The 18669-nt window shown below is 47.2% G+C and overlaps 2 protein-coding genes across 2 annotated transcripts in view; one reads left to right on the top strand and one right to left on the bottom strand.

The window, feature by feature from the left end:
• TAF5 (TATA-box binding protein associated factor 5) overlaps positions 1 to 2155 on the bottom strand; it is a 29256-nt gene extending 27101 nt beyond the window's left edge. Inside the window, exon 1 of the mRNA XM_082268449.1 lies at positions 1697 to 2155. Within this exon, the coding sequence (XP_082124575.1) occupies positions 1697 to 2138 (442 nt within the window). The 5' untranslated portion in view covers positions 2139 to 2155. The remainder of the gene's footprint in view (positions 1 to 1696) is intronic.
• A 4938-nt stretch (positions 2156 to 7093) lies between these two features.
• Positions 7094 to 18669, top strand: part of LOC309563788 (arsenite methyltransferase-like) — a 54469-nt gene continuing 42893 nt past the window's right edge. The window contains exon 1 of the mRNA XM_082268401.1: positions 7094 to 7168. Within this exon, the coding sequence (XP_082124527.1) occupies positions 7152 to 7168 (17 nt within the window). The 5' untranslated portion in view covers positions 7094 to 7151. The remainder of the gene's footprint in view (positions 7169 to 18669) is intronic.

The raw sequence follows: 18669 nt of genomic DNA on the forward strand, positions 1-18669 counted from the left end.
TATTGCAAATTTGACAGAATAAGTGAGGGATAAACAGGTTACAAATAGAAATCCGAAGACAGAAGAATTGACAAGTAAGAAAATTCCCCATTGTACAAACTATATGTATCAGGAAAACACAAGGGATATAACTAACATACCTAGTAGAGTACATAGTAGAGCTGCACGATTCTGAATAAAATGAGAATAGCATTTTTGCTTAGAATAAAGATCAGTATTCTCTCATGATTCGAATTAACCATCTTTCACATTATACAAAAAAAGTGGGCTAACTTTACTGTTTAGTTTTTTGTTTTTAATTCATTGAAGTGTATTTTTTTCCCCAAAAAATAGCTTTTCAGAGACAGCTGTGCAAATACAGTGCGACAAAATATTGCAGATGATCGCCGTTCTATTCTCTAGGGTCGCTGCTAAAATTATATATAATATAGGTTTATAAAGTTTGGGGGTTCCAAGTAATTTCCTAGCAAAAACTACTGCTTTAACTAGTAAGCAACAAATGTCAGAAAAAAGCCTGCTATCCACAAGTCCCTCGCGCTGCCCAGGACTCTCCCTCCTGTTTGGCTGAGGCACAGACGCGGTGCAATTGGCTCCCGCTGTTATCAAAGTCAGTCAGCCAATCAGAAGAGAGGGCAAGTGGGTTGCGGCTCCATGTCTGAATGGACACAGGGAGCTGTGACTCCATTTGGGTGGCCCCCATAGCAAGCTGCCTGATGGGGGGGGCACTGGACAGGAGAGCGGGACCCAAGAAAAGGAGGCTTTGGGCCACGCTGTGCAAAACCACTACACAGAGCAGGCAACCCAGGGTTCTCCTCCTCCTTCCCATTAGGCACACCCCTCATCGGTCTGGTGGTCCCTGTGGGCCATATCGGGTGGAGGTGGTTTTTGGGCGACAGGCTAGCAAAAAGCGCCACCACGGGGCACACCCTACAGTGCAGGGGCCACCACGGGGCACACCCTACAGTGCAGGGGCCACCACGGGGCACACCCTACAGTGCAGGGGCCACCACGGGGCACACCCTACAGTGCAGGGGCCACCACGGGGCACACCCTACAGTGCAGGGGCCACCACGGGGCACACCCTACAGTGCAGGGGCCACCACGGGGCACACCCTACAGTGCAGGGGCCACCACGGGGCACACCCTACAGTGCAGGGGCCACCACGGGGCACACCCTACAGTGCAGGGGCCACCACGGGGCACACCCTACAGTGCAGGGGCCACCACGGGGCACACCCTACAGTGCAGGGGCCACCACGGGGCACACCCTACAGTGCAGGGCCACCACGGGGCACAGCATAGAGTGCAGGGACACCACAGGGCACAGCATAGAGTGCAGGGCCACCACGGGGCACAGCCTACAGTGCAGGGCCACCACGGGGCACAGCCTACAGTGCAGGGCCACCACGGGGCACAGCCTACAGTGCAGGGCCACCACGGGGCACAGCCTACAGTGCAGGGCCACCACGGGGCACAGCCTACAGTGCAGGGCCAACACAGGGCACAGCCTACAGTGCAGGGCCAACACAGGGCACAGCATACAGTGCAGGGCCAACACAGGGCACAGCATACAGTGTTCTGTCTGGCTCTCTCCCCTCTAGTACTCGGTATTCCCGGTGGTGTCCCCGGGTGGCTCTCCATCCCCCTGATGCGGTGTGTGATCGGACATCAGTCAGTCCTCCCCGGTCCTCCTCACCTTTCCCGGCGGAATGTGCAGCGGTCGGAGCTCCCCCGGTGGCGGTGGAGGAGATGGCGGCGCTCCCCGCGGTGACTCTGCTCAGCAGACTGTGCTCGGCGCTCTCGGGTTCCCCGGAGGTGGGCAGTCCGCTGGGGCTGAGAGCCGGACTCCCCTCGGGCTCCAGCAGGCCGCACTCCCGGCGGAGGATGTCCACGGACTCCCGCAGGTTACTCTTCTTGAGGAATTGCAGGACTGCCAGCAGCGTCTGCCGGTCCGGAGGATCCGGGGTGGTGAGCGGAGGAGCCAGCGGCGAGCTGGCGGCCTTCGGGGAGGCGCCATGGCCATTTCCAAGCGCCGGCTCCTCGGTAACTGGCACCGACAGGCTCTCGCTCTTCACCTCCTCCAGGAGCTCGGGCTCCGTCTTCACCGAGGTACTCGCCTCGTCTGGCACCGCCGCCATCTTGGAGCGGGAGTTTATTCTTTACGACGTCGCGTTTTACGGCACGAGAGGCGGGACCCTGAGAGCTTCCGGGAGCATAAGAACGACAGTCCTGGCAGCGCCATTTACGGCCATTCTATAACTATTGTTAATTATTGGACTGATCGTAATTTTCAGAATATACCAGTCATGACTGAAAAATGACGATCAGCATAGGACATAACACATGTTTTATTACCTTACCGGCTCAGCCTGCATCCTGTAGGGGATAGGCGGCCTTATTGCAACCAAGCACACCTACACGTTTCATAAATGTGCCTAGAAACGCGTTGGTGTTTTTGGTATTTTTTTGGTAATGACACCCCAAATGTTGCGTTTTATTACATGAAAGTAACAAAATATGCAGTATAAAAACCCGCTAGGCTCACTGTTTGAACAATGGTGCCGGGGCCGCTAATGCATGTTTGTCACACGTAGGGCAGCCTATTCAAGCCAATGGCCTCACGCACAGGTGTCAAACTGGTGGCCCTCCAGCTGCTGGGCAACTACAAGTCCCTTGAGGCATTGCAAGGCTGACAGTTAAAAGCATGACTTACAAAGGCATGATGGGACTTGTAGTTCCCCAACTGCTGGAGGGCCACCACTTTGTTTCGGCAAAAAAAGCACAGAAGCTTGTCACACAGGTGGGAATGGGGCCTACATTGTTATGGTTCATTATACTGCACATGCACGTCTGTTGTATAACGATAGAACTATAGGCAAAACTTTATTTTCATTTTAGTTAGATTTTTTATGCCATCTGTGTCCCAATGGTGAGAATTCCCTTCACTTCCTGTCTGATAACCCAAACAGGAAGTTAGAGGAAATCCCTGCAAATTAAGAGAATCCTTTGGGCATAGCTTCCACTGTCCCTCATTTCAACAGGACTGTCCCTCATTTTGAACAAAGTCCTCCTGTCCCTTGCTCCTCCTCATTTGTCCCTTATTTTGGTCTGATCTATATAGTTGTATGTAAAATTCTCTACTTACCTTTCAAAAAAGAATTTTACAGTGCTAAACCTTTTTATCCAATTTCTAAATCAATAAAAATAGTAAGAATAATCAATTGAGTGTCAAATTAAATAATACATAATAAACAAATATTTTGAAGATTCAATCTGCGTGGGGGACTATGAAGTGACGTTGGGACAGTTTCAGACCGTGGAAGGTGGGAAAGTAAAAAAAAGGGGGGGGGGGAGAAAGGGGTGGTGAAAGAGAAAATGAGCAGGGTAAGGGAGAGGAGAAGTATGGGGGAAGAAGGAAACCACAGAAAAAGAATGGTGCAATGTCCATTGAAGCCTCTGGGAAAAAGAAAAAGTTTTGCTTGCTGTGGGGCTGTGTCTAGGGCAGGGGTGGGGAACCTACGTTTCGGGGGCCGTATGCGGCCCCCGAAGTCATCTGGTCCGGTCCCCCATGCAGCTGAGTCTGTGTCTCTCAGCTGATCTGTCAGAATGGAGCCGATGCTTCCTATATAGTTCCTGCTCCGTTATTACAGTCTGAGTGAGTCACAGGCGGAGTGATATCAAATGCACTCCGCCTGTAACCAATATAGGAAACATCACCTCTTCCTCCAGCGTGGCGCTGCTACACTTCTCCTAGCCAGCAGTACCAGCCAGAACCAGTAGTACACACAGCAGAACCAGCAGTACCAGCTAGAGTCAGCAGTACCTACAACAGTACCAGCCAGCAGTACCTACAGCACAGTACCAGCCAGCAGTACATGCCAGCAGTACCAGCCAGAGCCAGCAGTACCCACCTGAGCCAGCAGTACCCACAGCACAGTACCAGCCATCAGTACCAGCCTGAGCCAGCAGTACCCACAGCAGTACCAGCCAGCAGTACCTACAGCACAGTACCAGCCTGAGTCAGCTGTACCCACAGCAGTACCCCCAGCAGTATCAGCCTGAGCCAGCAGTACCATCCAGCAGTACTCGCAGGCGCAGCACAGTACAAGCCAGCAGTACCAGCCTGAGCCAGCAGTACCTACCAGCAGTATCTGCCAGCAGTTCTTTTCAAAACTTACAACCACAAAAAAGTCGACTGCGCTCCAGACTGGCCGACGCAAACCTGGGAAACCTGTTGCGAGTAGCAACATCATCAATACCAGCTAACATCACACACCTCACCAAAGAGAAGCAGTTGCAGCCATCACATTAGGGGTGAGTTAATTAAATGTTTGACCAAATATAACAGGCTCATTTTTAAGGTGATAATTTTGTACGGCCCCCGAATGGTTTTATAAATACCCAAATGGCCCTTGGCAGAAAAAAGGTTCCCCACCCTTGGTCTAGGGGATTGGAGAGCAGAGATATACTCTGCCCACGGTAACCCCATGTGGTCTAGCGGTATTGTGTGGTGGGCTGTTCCTGACGTCAACAAGCCCATAGACCTGCTCTGGACATAGGGACATCAGGAACAGGCCATTGCTGGATCCTAAGGGAATGCCGTTTGCTGCAGGAGAAGAGGATCAGGTGAGTATAAGCTTTCTGGTTGCCCCTGGGCAAAACAAGCAGGTAACCCATGCAGTGGGGAAAAGTTTTTTTTTTTTGCCGAGATTTGGGTTTAAAGCGGTTGTATCCTCGAAAAAAAAACAAAAAACAAACCCTGCAGGACAAAGGCACAATGAGCTAGTATGCATCGCATACTAGATCATTATGAAATACTTACCTTAGAACGAAGCCCTGACACGGTTGCCTGGACAACGCTGAGGCAGCTGACATCTTCCCTCGGCATCTCTTCTGGGTTCGGCCGCTCAGGCGCTGTGAGTATCCAGGACCGCGATGACGTCACTCCCACGCGGGGGAGTTCACTATCCAGGAAGGAGTCGGCAGGGAGCTCTGAAGGTCACATGCGCCGCTGGTGTCAGCGGCTGCATGCAGGGCGAATATCTCCTAAACCATGCAGGTTTAGGAGATATTAATTTTACCTACAGGTAAGCCTTATTATAGGCTTACCTGTAGGTAAAAGTTAAAAAGCAAGGTACACTACCGCTTTAAATTCATAGCCATCAAGCAGTATAGTTCGAATACTATGGTTGAATGGGTTGACTAGCATCCCAGAAAACTATCTAGGTAGACCATATCTCACCAAATTTTTGGGGGCAGTTTCTACTTGCATAGATCAATAAGGCTCAGTTGTCATATATGCCAATCGGATGCATTATTAACCACATCCGATTAGCATAATGTGTCATTCGGACCGGCTTTAAGCCAGTTCACATGTCCGGGGCGGCCATGGTCCATTTCTAAAAAGAGTCCTGTGCGATTTTGGGTCCAGTTAGGTGCAAATTCAGGTACATTTTTGCACCTGAACCGGTGAACAAAACTGCACGGGACTGCAAACCGCAGCTGGACATGTGTGAACCCAGCCTAAAGCATTATCAAAAGTGGCACGCCATGAAGACAAGGTGGGAGGATGAGGTGACTTCTACTTTAAGGGAATCTCTCAGTGGACATAAAAAGCAGCAAGAAAAAAAAAAGAACTTAACATATTGACCCAAGTCCACCCCATCATATATCTCTACAGGAGCACCTTAGGGTCCAATCCAAGAGTTGAGACACACGGTCAATTAAGCTCTGCTACCACTGCTGTCCAATAAGGTTTGATGGAGGGGCACATCCACACATATATAGGAAGAATCCTTAGGCCCCTTTCACACACGTTCAGATCTGCCTGTCTGTTTTTTTGGCTGATCTGAACGGTCCCCCCATACATTCCTATGGGGCATCGGATGGCAGCGGAGACATGTCCGCTGACATCCGACCCGATCCGATCCGTCAAATCTGGACGGATGGAAACCCTATTTTCCATCCGTCCAGCGGATCGGATGAGAACGGACCGACGGTCCGTTCCCATCCGATTTCCCCCATAGAGATGCATGGGGAACTGACAGCTGTGTCTCCGCACACAGCGCAGAGACACAGCTGTCCTCCTGCTGCTCAGCGGGGGATCGGCGGCTCGATCCCCCGCTGAGAAAAACGGAATCCGTCCGGCGGACGGATAGTGTGAAAGGGGCCTAAAGGAGGAATGGTAACGTGTACAAGAAGGATCAGTCAAATGGGAAATAGCAGCAAGCCATTGTGGGGTGACATAGGGGTAGATTGACTAAAACTGGTACATTTAGAATCTGGTGCAGCTGTGCATGGTAGCCAATCAGCTTCTAACTTCATCTCATTCAGTTATGCTTTGGCAATAAAACCTGGAAGCTGATTGGTTTCAATACAGAGCTGCACCAGATTTTGCAGTCTCCAGTTTTAGTAAATAAACCCCAGAGTCTCTATGGGGGAACTTTACCTGCAGAAATCTCTCTCTACCATAGATCATATTCATAATAAAATGTCTGGTGCAAATCTCCCATTCTTCCAAATTTAATCTGACAAGTCTGCATTCCATTTCTGGTAACTGTGATTAGAATTAGTGGCATGATCCAAAAAGAGTCTAAACTATAAAAGTAGATAGACGCTCGAGGTAAGCAATCGCTCAACAGGTTCCGAGAGTGCAATGGAATTTTTACGTTTTTGTGTTGTTTTCTTTTTTTCCTTGCACATGATTGGGTGTTCCTTGCAAAGTGAATTTTCATCCCATTCACTGAGCTAAGAGAAAATTTCCTTGTAAAGTGAAAATTCTCTTGCAAAATAAACAGCCTATTTGACTTTAGTAACTAAACCCTATTGTGATTAATATTGATAAATGTATACAGTCACTACGTCATACAGTATAAGGTTTGTATTCAGTATATTTATTTTTTTCTTTCTAATGACTCCTGATGAAACTATAATACTGCCAGGGGTGCTTTAGCAGACCTCTTTAACATTACAGCTTTACAAATCAATGATTAACCAATAATAACCATATAGATAATACAGCAACAGCAATGCCCCTCACTGAGCAAAGTTTACATATAGCACATAGGGTTAGGGAGTTCATGCAGAGGGAGGGGACAATATAAAGCAGCACTGCATTATGGGTAAGAAGGAAGCTGGTGATCAAGCTGATAATGGCACAGTGCTGTAGGTACGTCTCTGCTGCGAGTTTGTGCATATGATGGGATCAGTGTATTGCATGATTTCAGGGGTCTGATAAAGAAAAAAAAAATCACAATGCAATTTGAGAGTGATACTAAATTTCTGAACATTAGTCTAAAGAAGCTTATGACATGTGTATGATAGGACAGGGCTCTGACTGTGTGATATATATAAAAGAAGCAGTATGCATATGACATGTGTATGATAGGACAGGGCTTTGATCGTATGATACATATAAAACAAGCAGTATGTATATGACATGTGTATGATATTACAGGGCTCTGATCATATGATGCATATAAAACAAGCAGTATGTATATGACGTGTATGATAGGACGGGTCTCTGATCGGATGTATATAAAAAAAGCAGTATGTATATGACATGTGTATGATAGGACAGGGCTCTGATCGGATACATATAAAAGAAGCAGTATGTATATGACATGTGTATGATAGGACAGGGCTCTGATCGTATGATACATATAAAAGAAGCAGTATGTATATGACATGTGTATGATAGGACGGGGCTCTGATCATATGATGCATATAAAAGAAGCGGTATGTGTATGACATGATGTGTATGATAGGACAGGGCTCTGATCGTATGATACATATAAAAGAAGCAGTATGCATATGACGTGTGTATGATAGGACGGGGCTCTGATCACATGATGCATATAAAAGAAGCAGTATGTACATGACGTCTATGATAGAACAGGGCTCTGATCGTATGATGCATATAAAAGAAGCAGTATATGTATGACATGTGTATGATAGGACAGGGCTCTGATCGTATGATACATAGAAAAGAAGCAGTATGTGTATGACATGTGTATGATAGGACAGGGCTCTGATTGTGTAATACAATGTTTCTCAAACTTTTTTTAGTCAGGACACCCTTTAAAATACCCCAGAATCTCGTGGCACCCCTTTCTAAATTTTAAAAAACTAAACAAATAGTTTTGCATAATGTGCCTACATCCACATGCGAAGGACACCCAACATTAGCAGCGATTTATTCTTCCAAAGCAAATATACCTTTCCACTCTGGTACTGACTAGTACTTCCGTGTTTCTCTGCTACCCCGGTTTCTCTACCTCACTCAGCTAATGTGACCCCAGTGCTGAAGGAAAGGGGCAGAGAGGGGCAAATAAAGATGCTGTGCAGGTGCCCAACATCCTCCTTATCAACCAATGACATCATTGATTGTTACGACACTGGCCGCTAGAAGGCTGTAATGGCGCACAATGAAAACCTGTGGCTTTGTGTAACTTATAGGCAGGCTTGATCCACCCACTGACTTGTATGCAGTTATTGGGCAATTTCTAGGTATTTTGCCAAGGCACCCCTGAAGACACCTGAAGGAACCCAAGGGTGCCTGGGCACCCTGGTTAAAAAAGGCTGGTGTAATACATATAAAAGAAGCAGTGTGTGTATTATAGGACAGGGCTCTGATCATTTGATACATATAAAAAAGCAGTATGTGTATGACATGTGTATGATAGGACGGGGCTCTGATCATTTGATACATATAAAAAAAGCAGTATGTGTATACTAGGACAGGGCGCTGATTGAATGAGAGTATCCCATAGGGTACTTCTGGTGGGTTTAAAGGGTACTCCTGCTTATCAAACTAAACCCAAGAGAACTGGTCTGACAATTTAACAAGTACTAACAATGACACAAAACAAATTGGATCTGACTATTTTAAAGGGTTGTTGTGAAAGCACTGACATTAGGTTGACAGTAAACAATATCCCTATCCTCCAAACAGAATCCATACACATATTTTTCTGCCTCCTTGTATTTTCCTCCATGACTTTCCCCTATTTGGAACAAGCAGTGGTAGTAGTAGTTGTGATCATGTACATTGCCCTATGCACACTGCAAATCATAGTCCCTAGTCCATCTCAGAAGCAACCAAGAGAGGGCGGCTATGTTCCTACATACAGTGGGACCATGGAGAATGAACAAAGCCACCCTCTAACAGATCACAGCAGCAAAAAAAAGAAGTGGGAAATTTTGAAGAAGGTTGAGCGCAAAAATTAAAAAAAAATTAAAATTAAAGTGTTACTAAACACACAACAGTAAAACCAGTGTGTATATGCAGTAAAGCATGCTTGTTATACTCACTGTGGAACCTAAGGGGTTAATCCTCTGCATTTTGTAAAGAGGCCGCTTGATCTTGTATGCACAGATCCTCCTCTTCTTCCTCTGACTCCCAAACATGTCCATATAAGACAGAACCTTTGGAGTCAGGCTGCACATGCTCAATTTGGTGTGTATTGCTACAGATTTTTTTTTTCTTGGGAGAGTGCATGTGATCAGCACAGGGCCAATCAGCACTGTCCAGACAGAGGGTCAGGTGCCCTGCAGCCTCATAGGACAGCTCAGTGCGAAAACTCCTCCTACAAGCTTCATCAGGAACGGATAGAAATGACAAGGCTGCTGTAAACTGCTGATGAGAAAAGATGTTTTTATTTACTAAAATTATTGCATTTCCATGGTCTGTGTACTGTGGGAGACCAGATATATAGTAAATGCAGGGTCCTGGGTTTAATAACACTTTAACAATACATAGGAATAGAATACATTTTTTTCCCCCATGGTTTAGTGTCACTTTGGATCAGGTTTTCTCAACCTTTTTTACCTTGGAGGAACCTTTGGGAAAAAGTTTGAGATCTCAGGGAACCCCTGAAATAATTTTCACATGTACAGCTCACGGAACATTAGTGTGATCAGTGAGCTGTTGATAAAACACCAATTATTTTTAGAAATGGCATTAAATAATTGAATCAATTGAATCAAATGAATTTTAAAACATACCTATTTAACTGCTTGCCGACTGTATACTGTATATATACGGTGGAAAGGCAGCTCTTCTGTGCAGAATCACATACCTGTACGTGATTCTGCACTTCAGGGTCTGTGGCGCGCTACCGGCTTCCCGTTACCGCTGTGATTGGACACAGCGGGAGACAATCAGAGGGTCCGGCGAATTCAACGTACGCTGATACTCACTGATTGTTCCCAAAAGAAGCAGAACGGCATATGTGAGAAGGGAAGGTAGTGATTCGGTGTTTCTGCTAAGCAGGAACACAGATCTCTGCCTTCCCAATGTACAAGCAGATCCCCCACAGTTAGCAAGCACTCCCTAGGAACACATTTAACTCTTTGATCGCCTCTGTTAACCCCTTATCAGCCAGTGTTTTTAATACAGTGACAGTGCATATTTTTAGCACTGATCACTCTATTGGTGTCACTGGTTCCCCAAAAAAGTGTCACTAACGTGTCTGATTTGTCCGCTGCAATGTCGCAGCCCCGCTATAAGTCGCTGACCAACACCATTACTAGTAAAAAAAAATAAAAATTTCCATAAAAATATCCCAAAGTTTTGTAGATGCTTTAACTTTTGTGCAAATCAATATACTGTATACGCTTATTGAGATTTTTAGCAAAATATGTAGCAGAATACTTATTGGCCTAAACCAGTGGTGGGGAACCTACGGCTCCCGGGCTGCATACGGCCCACAAAATCATTTGGTCCAGCCCCCTGTGCCGTTGAGTCTGTGTCTCTCAGCTGAGCTGTCAGAACAGAGCTGATGTTTCTTGTATAGTTCCGGCTCCGTCCTGACAGTCTAAGTGAGTCACAGGCGGAGTGATATCAAAGGCACTCCACCTATGACCAATACAAGAAGCATCTCTATCTTCCTCCAGCGGGGCGCCGCTCCTAGCCAGCATTTCCCGCCAGCAGTACCCACAGCAGTTCCAGCCTGAGCCAGCAGTACCAGCCAGCATTACCCACAGCAGTACCCACAGCACAATACCAGCCAGAAGTACCAACCTGAGCCGCTCCTAGCCAGCATTTCCCGCCAGCAGTACCCACAGCAGTTCCAGCCTGAGCCAGCAGTACCAGCCAGCATTACCCACAGCAGTACCCACAGCACAATACCAACCTGAGCCAGCAGTACCCACAGCAGTACCAGCCTGAGCCAGCAGTACCAGCCAGCAGTAACCACTAGCAGTACCAGCCAGCAGTAAGCACCAGCAGTACCAGCCAGCAGTACCAGCCAGCAATATCAGCCTGAGCCAACAGTACCAGCCAGCATTACCCACAGCAGTACCAGCCAGCATTACCCACAGCAGTACCAGCTAGCATTTTCCACCAGCAGTACTTACAGCACAGTACTAGCCAGCAGTACCCTCAGCAGTACAAGCCAGTAGTACCCTCAGCAGTACCAGCCAGCTGTACGTACCACCCAGCAGTACCCTCTAGCAGTACCAGCCAGCATTTCCCACCAGCAATACCAGCCAGCAGTAATGACCAGCAGTACAAGCAAGGTGTACCCACCAGCGGTACCAGTCAGTAGTACCAGCCTGAGCCAGCAGTACCCAAAGCAGTACTAGCCAGCAGTTCTTACAGCACAGTACCAGCCTGTGCCAGCACTACCAGCTGGCAGTACCCGCAGCAGCACCAGCCTGAGCCAGCAGTACCCACAGCAATAGCAGCCAGCAGTACCCACAGCGGTACCAGCCTGAGCCTGGAGTACCAGCCAGCATTTCTCACCAGCAGTACCAGCCAGCATTTCCCACCAGCAGTACCAGCCAGCTGTACCCACTAGCAGTGCCAGCCAGCAGTACTCGCCAACAGTACCAGCCAGCAGTACCTAAAGCAGTACCAGCTTGAGCCAACAATATTAGCCAGCAGTACCCACAGCTGTACCAGCCAGCATTTCCCACCAGCAGTACCAGCACGCTATACCTACCAGCGGTACCAGCCAGCAGTACCCACCAATGGTACCAACCAGCAGTACCCACAGCAGTACCAGCCAGTAGTACCAGCCTGAGCCGGCAATACCAGCCAGCAATACCCACAGCAGTATCAGCCAGCAGTACCTACAGCACAGTAGCAGCCAGCAGTAGCAGCCAGCAGTACCCACCGCAGTACAAGCCAGCAGTACCTACAGCACAGCACAGTACCAGCCTGAGCCAGCAATACCCAAAGCAGTACTAGCCAGCAGTACCAGCCAGCAGTACCCACCAGCAGTACCAGCCAGCATCAATACCAGCTAACATCACGCACCTCATCAAAGAGAAGCAGTTCCAGCCATCACATTAGGGGTAATTAAAGCCCCGTACACACGTACCGATCGTCGGCCGACCGATCGGCCGTCTTTTGTCCCCGGGCTGTCGTGTCCGCTGAAAAGTGCAAAAGACTGCACACGAATTTTGTCCGCCGACTGCAGAAGTGATGTCATGTGATGGTTAACCTTCCCTGTGTTTTTTCTTTTCTGAGCATGCCCAGTCTTGCAAATCTGCTGTCTGTTGGCCGAAATCTGTACTGACTGGCGAACAATCGGCCGTTCTGGTGTCGGCATACAAAAATTTTAATGCTTGCACGACAGATTCTGTTCGGCCGAAAGTGCGCTGTCGGCTGTCGGAAGCATCATACTAACAAGCCGAAAATCGGCCGATCGGTCGTCGGCCGAATCTTTTCGGCCGACAATCTGCACGTGTGTACGGGCCTTAAATGTTTGACCAAATATAACAGGCACATTTTTATTGATAATTTTGTACGGCCCTCAAATTATGTTATAAATATCCAAAATGGCCCTTTTTTGGCAGAAAAAAGGTTCCCTACCCCTGGCCTAAACTGATGAAGAAATGTGATGTGTTGTGGTGTTTTTTTTTTTTTTGTTTTTTTTTATTGGATGTGTTTTATAGCAGAAAGTAAAAAATATTATTTTTTTTTTTTCAAAATTGTTGGTCTCTTTTTGTTTATAGCACAAAAATAAAAACCACAGAGGTGATCAAAAACCACTAAAGGAAAGCTTTATTTGTAGGGAAAAAAAGGACATACATTTATTTGGGTACAGTGTTGCACGGCCGCGCAGTTAAAATAACACAGTGCTGTATCACAAAAAATGGCCTGGTCATGAAGGGGGTAAACCTTCCGGAGCTGAAGTGGTTAATGTGAAACTTGTGAATGCTTTTTTTTATGCACAGATGCTCAATTCTTCAACATTACACGAGAGCAGAACACATTACATTAAAGCTGGGCACATTAAACTGAAGCAGGGCACATTACACGGGAGCAGGGAGCATTCGACGAGGGAAGGGCACATAACACAGGAGCAGGGCACATAACACAGGAGCAGGGCACATAACACAGGAGCAGGGCACATAACACAGGAGCAGGGCACATAACACAGGAGCAGGGCACATAACACAGGAGCAGGGCACATAACACAGGAGCAGGGCACATAACACAGGAGCAGGGCACATAACACAGGAGCAGGGCACATAACACAGGAGCAGGGCACATTACACAGGAGCAGGGCACATAACACAGGAGCAGGGCACATAACACAGGAGCAGGGCACATTACACAGGAGCAGGGCACATAACACAGGAGCAGGGCACATAACACAGGAGCAGGACACATAACACAGGAGCAGGGCACATAACACAGGAGCAGGGCACATAACACAGGAGCAGGGCACATTACACAGGAGCAGGGCACATAACACAGGAGCAGGGCACATTACACAGGAGCAGGGCACATTACACAGGAGCAGGGCACATTACACAGGAGCAGGGCACATTACACAGGAGCAGGGCACATTACACAGGAGCAGGGCACATTACACAGGAGCAGGGCACATTACACAGGAGCAGGGCACATAACACAGGAGCAGGGCACATAACACAGGAGCAGGGCACATAACACAGGAGCAGGGCACATAACACAGGAGCAGGGCACATAACACAGGAGCAGGGCACATAACACAGGAGCAGGGCACATAACACAGGAGCAGGGCACATAACACAGGAGCAGGGCACATAACACAGGAGCAGGGCACATTACACAGGAGCAGGGCACATTACACAGGAGCAGGGCACATTACACAGGAGCAGGGCACATTACACAGGAGCAGGGCACATTACACAGGAGCAGGGCACATTACACAGGAGCAGGGCACATTACACAGGAGCAGGGCACATTACACAGGAGCAGGGCACATTACACAGGAGCAGGGCACATAACACAGGAGCAGGGCACATAACACAGGAGCAGGGCACATAACACAGGAGCAGGGCACATAACACAGGAGCAGGGCACATAACACAGGAGCAGGGCACATAACACAGGAGCAGGGCACATAACACAGGAGCAGGGCACATAACACAGGAGCAGGGCACATAACACAGGAGCAGGGCACATTACACAGGAGCAGGGCACATTACACAGGAGCAGGGCACATTACACAGGAGCAGGGCACATTACACAGGAGCAGGGCACATTACACAGGAGCAGGGCACATTACACAGGAGCAGGGCACATTACACAGGAGCAGGGCACATAACACAGGAGCAGGGCACATTACACAGGAGCAGGGCACATTACACAGGAGCAGGGCACATTACACAGGAGCAGGGCACATAACACAGGAGCAGGGCACATAACACAGGAGCAGGGCACATAACACAGGAGCAGGGCACATAACACAGGAGCAGGGCACATTACACGGGAGCTTTGGGCATTACACGGGAGCAGGGTGCGTTGCATGAGAGCAGAGCACATTATATGGGGAAAGGGCACATTATATGAGAGCAGGGGTAAGCAATCGCTCAACAGGGTTCAACACAAAAGTGCAATAGAATTTTTACTTTTTTTTTTTTTTTTTTTTTTTTCTTTTTTCTTTTTTTTTTCTTTTTTTCCTTGCACATGATTGGGTATGCTTTGCAGAGTAAATTTTCATCACATTCACTGAGCTAAGATTACATTTCCTTGTGAAGTAAAAATTCTCTTGCAAAATAAACAGCCTGTTTGTCTTTAGTAACTCAACCCTAGTGTGTGCTGATAAATGTATACAGTTACTACATATAATGTTAGTATTCTGTATATTTATTTTTTCAACCTGATGACTTTATTTATGTTTTTCTTGACATTTACATGCAGCAAATTTGACAGCTAGGGACACCAAAGGATTGGGGCATCTATAATACTGCCAGGGGTGCTTGAACATTACAGCCTTACAAAACAGTGGTTGCCCAGATAAATAATACAGCAACAGCACTACCTCTATACCCCTTTACTGAGCAAAGTTTAATGGTAGCAGGTAGGGCTGGGAGTTCATGCAGTTGGCAAACATCACTATCAGACCTCATAAATGCGCTTCTGGAAGAATGGTCAAACACTCCCACAGACACACTTCTAAACCTTGTGGACAGCCTTCCCAGTAGAGTTAAAGCTGTTACAGCTGCAAAGGGTGGGCCAAATCAATACTGAACTCTACGGACTAATGGGCCATACACACTATACAATTTTCTTTAGACTTTTTCCTTTAGATTTACCATAACTATATAATAGGAGGTCAAATCTAAACACTTTCAATTTGTTTGCAATCAGGCAGGCCCTTGCACTACATAGAAAAGGTAAATCTAAAGGAAATCTGACAACAAAAGTTGTATAGTGTGTATCCAGCTTAAGACTGGAATGGCGGTAATGTTCATGTACGTGTAAAGGCAGGCATCCCAGTACGTTTGACAATATAGTGTATTATCTTCTTAAGAGGAAGAGTACTATTGATATCTGCTAGTGCGTGTGTGTTGCACTCTAATACAACCTGCAAACTCTTTAACAGCTGTGGTTGGGGGGTAGACGAGATCCTATTTCTATGGGCTAAGGAGACCCTTAAAGATCTGCTGAGGAAATAGGCTCTTCTTCACTCCACCCAAAAAAAAGCCCAGTTTAAATCGAGTAATGCTTTTACATCAGATGGTGATAATATTGGTAGCAGCAGAGAAGACTAGTATTACTTTTCTTGAAGCCCAAGGCTGGGTCAAGTAACAAGTGTATCAAAAAGAAACTTCAAAAACAGTGCTGCGCCAAAGTGAATCTAGTGCAAACAGTAAATATATTACTAATAAAAATAACGTGGAAAAAATGATATATATATTATCTAGCCATTAATTAAATTAATAGGTACAATATATCATAAAAATCAACTGAAATTAATTGTAATTAAGCATGCTTAACCACTTGCCGACCGCCGCGCGACAATTTACTGCGGCGGGCAGCCGCTCCTGGGCAAACCGACGTATGGCTATGTCGCTCCCCCAGGAGCCTGTAGGGGGAGAGTGCGCGCCGCCGGAGGCACGCTCCCGCCCCCGCTGGTTCCCTGTCATCCCCACGCGAGTGACCGGTGGGTCCGATGTCCGCCGGCCACCCGCGATCTCCCGCTGGAGAGGGAGAAAGGCAGGCGGCTGATGTAAACACTGCCGTCTGTCATTCTCCCTGATGTAACTGCAGAGACTATACGATCCTGCTATCTAGGATCGTATGTCTCTGTGGTTACATCACAAGCCATGCCCCCCCACAGTTAGAATCACGCCCCTAGGGATACATTTAACGCACTGATCACCAATAAAGTTAACCCCTTCCCTGCCAGTGTCATTTTTACAGTAACAGTGCATATGTATAGCACTGATCACTGTAGTAATGTCACTGGTACCCCCAAAAGTGTCAAAAAGGGTCCGATCTGTCCACCGCGATGTCGCAGTCCCACAAAAAAAGCAGATTGCCGCCATTACTAGTTAAAAAAAAAAACAATAAAAATTACATAAATCCTTCCCGTAGTTAGTAAACCCAATAACTTTTGCGCAAACCAATCAAAATACGCTTATTGCGATTTTTTTTTTTTTTTTTTTTTTTTTACCAAAAATATGTAGCAGAGAAAAAATTGACCTAAAATGTTAAATTTAGATTTTTACTTTTTTTTTTTTTTTGGGGAATTTCATATAAAAAAAAAATGTGAAAAATATATTGTTGTTTTTTCAAAATTGTCGCTCTTTTTTTGTTTATAGCGCAAAAAGTAAAAATCGCACAGGTGATCAAATACCACCAAAAGAAAGCTCTGTTTGTGGGGAAAAAAAGGTCATCAATTTCATTTGGGTACAGCGTCGCATGACCGCGCAATTGTCCGTTAAAATCACGCAGTGCCGAATCGCAAAATAGGCCCTGGTCTTTGAGCAGCCAAATCCTCCGGGGCTTAAGTGGTTAAAACAGTCCATTAAGGTGAAGTGAAAAATTGCTTTCAGTGCTGAATAAATAAGGTGCTTGTGCTATCCTCCACCTGAATAAATGGCCGCTCACCTCCTGCTCCGACCCCTGTGTTATCAGCGGGTCAGAGCTAGCAGTTACCCCTCAGGATAAATGCAATCTAATCTCCTGCTCACCCAAGATCCTCGATGTAAATGCATAAGAAATAATGGGAAAATCTAGGGCTCTCCATTTAAAAGTTTAATGGCCAATAAAAAGTAGTAGAAAACTTACAAGGAATGCACATCAACTATGCAAGCTGGGACAGTAAAATAAACACAGGCTAGGTCTGCGTCAGATGCATCGGATGTGAGGCTCCACCCCCTTATATGCGTTACGTCAAACGCTTGACTTCTTCAGTAGTGGTGGGGTCAGTCTCATCATACCATTGCTAAAATAGACCTCGGTGGCTGTCAATCACTCAGCTCATACCTGCACCTCACCTAACTTAGATGAGCTTGCACTCCCGGAAGTGGTGTGAGCAGGAAGAGACAAAGACAGCTCTGAGAATAATGGGGACACAAAAACAGGATACCCAACTGGGAAAAACTCTACGAAAACCAGAGCTGTAACATCGGACAATCCATCCGACACCTGCCTTTACAATCATTACACAGCAACCACATTACCTAAACAACATTATTTTTTAATGTACCTAATAATGATAAAATCCTAAAAATTGTAAAAAATATATAAAAAATCAGCTATGCTGAATCCTGTGCTTTCTCCCTGCCTGTCACTGAGAAGATGCGCCTGCTTTGTTTACATAAGCAGACAGGTCTTCTCACACTTTCCCCGATGATTGGGGAAGAGAGGCGGCGACCGCGTCTAAATACAGCGGAAGTGAGCCTCTGGCAGCGCGCGTGCACGCTGCCAAGACCACTAGGAGTCCTAACGACGTAGGTCTACGTCTCTGGACCCAGGGGAGCCACACTGCCGCAGTAGGATTACTGTCGGCAGTCGGTAAGTGGTTAATGAGGGGGCTTTTTTATATATAAAGCTGGGATGGGGCGGGAGCACAGTAGGGCTGCCACAACGCGTCGACGTAGTCGACTACAAAAAATCGTCGACGTGTGTGAAAAGCATCGACGCGTCAACGCGTGACGTCACACGCGCCGCTTGAAGCATTGCCGGCCGGGTGAAATTCCCCCGCCGGGCTCCGTCCGAGACGAGAGGTGAGCGCTGACCGTCTCCAGCACCCCTGTACTGCCACAGCTTCTGCCGCAACACACATTCGCCATCCTCCCCGATCACCCAGCTACTTAGACATGTCACATTTGCGGCGCTACACCGGCTTGTAATGGCCTGTACTAGGTGGGAGGGCTTACTGGGGGGGTCTGCACTGGGAGGGGGGCTTACTAAGGGGTCTGTACTAGGTTGGAGGG

The sequence above is a fragment of the Pelophylax lessonae genome (assembly GCF_965119305.1).
Source record: "Pelophylax lessonae genome assembly, chromosome: 9".
Classification (NCBI taxonomy): Eukaryota; Metazoa; Chordata; class Amphibia; order Anura; family Ranidae; genus Pelophylax; species Pelophylax lessonae.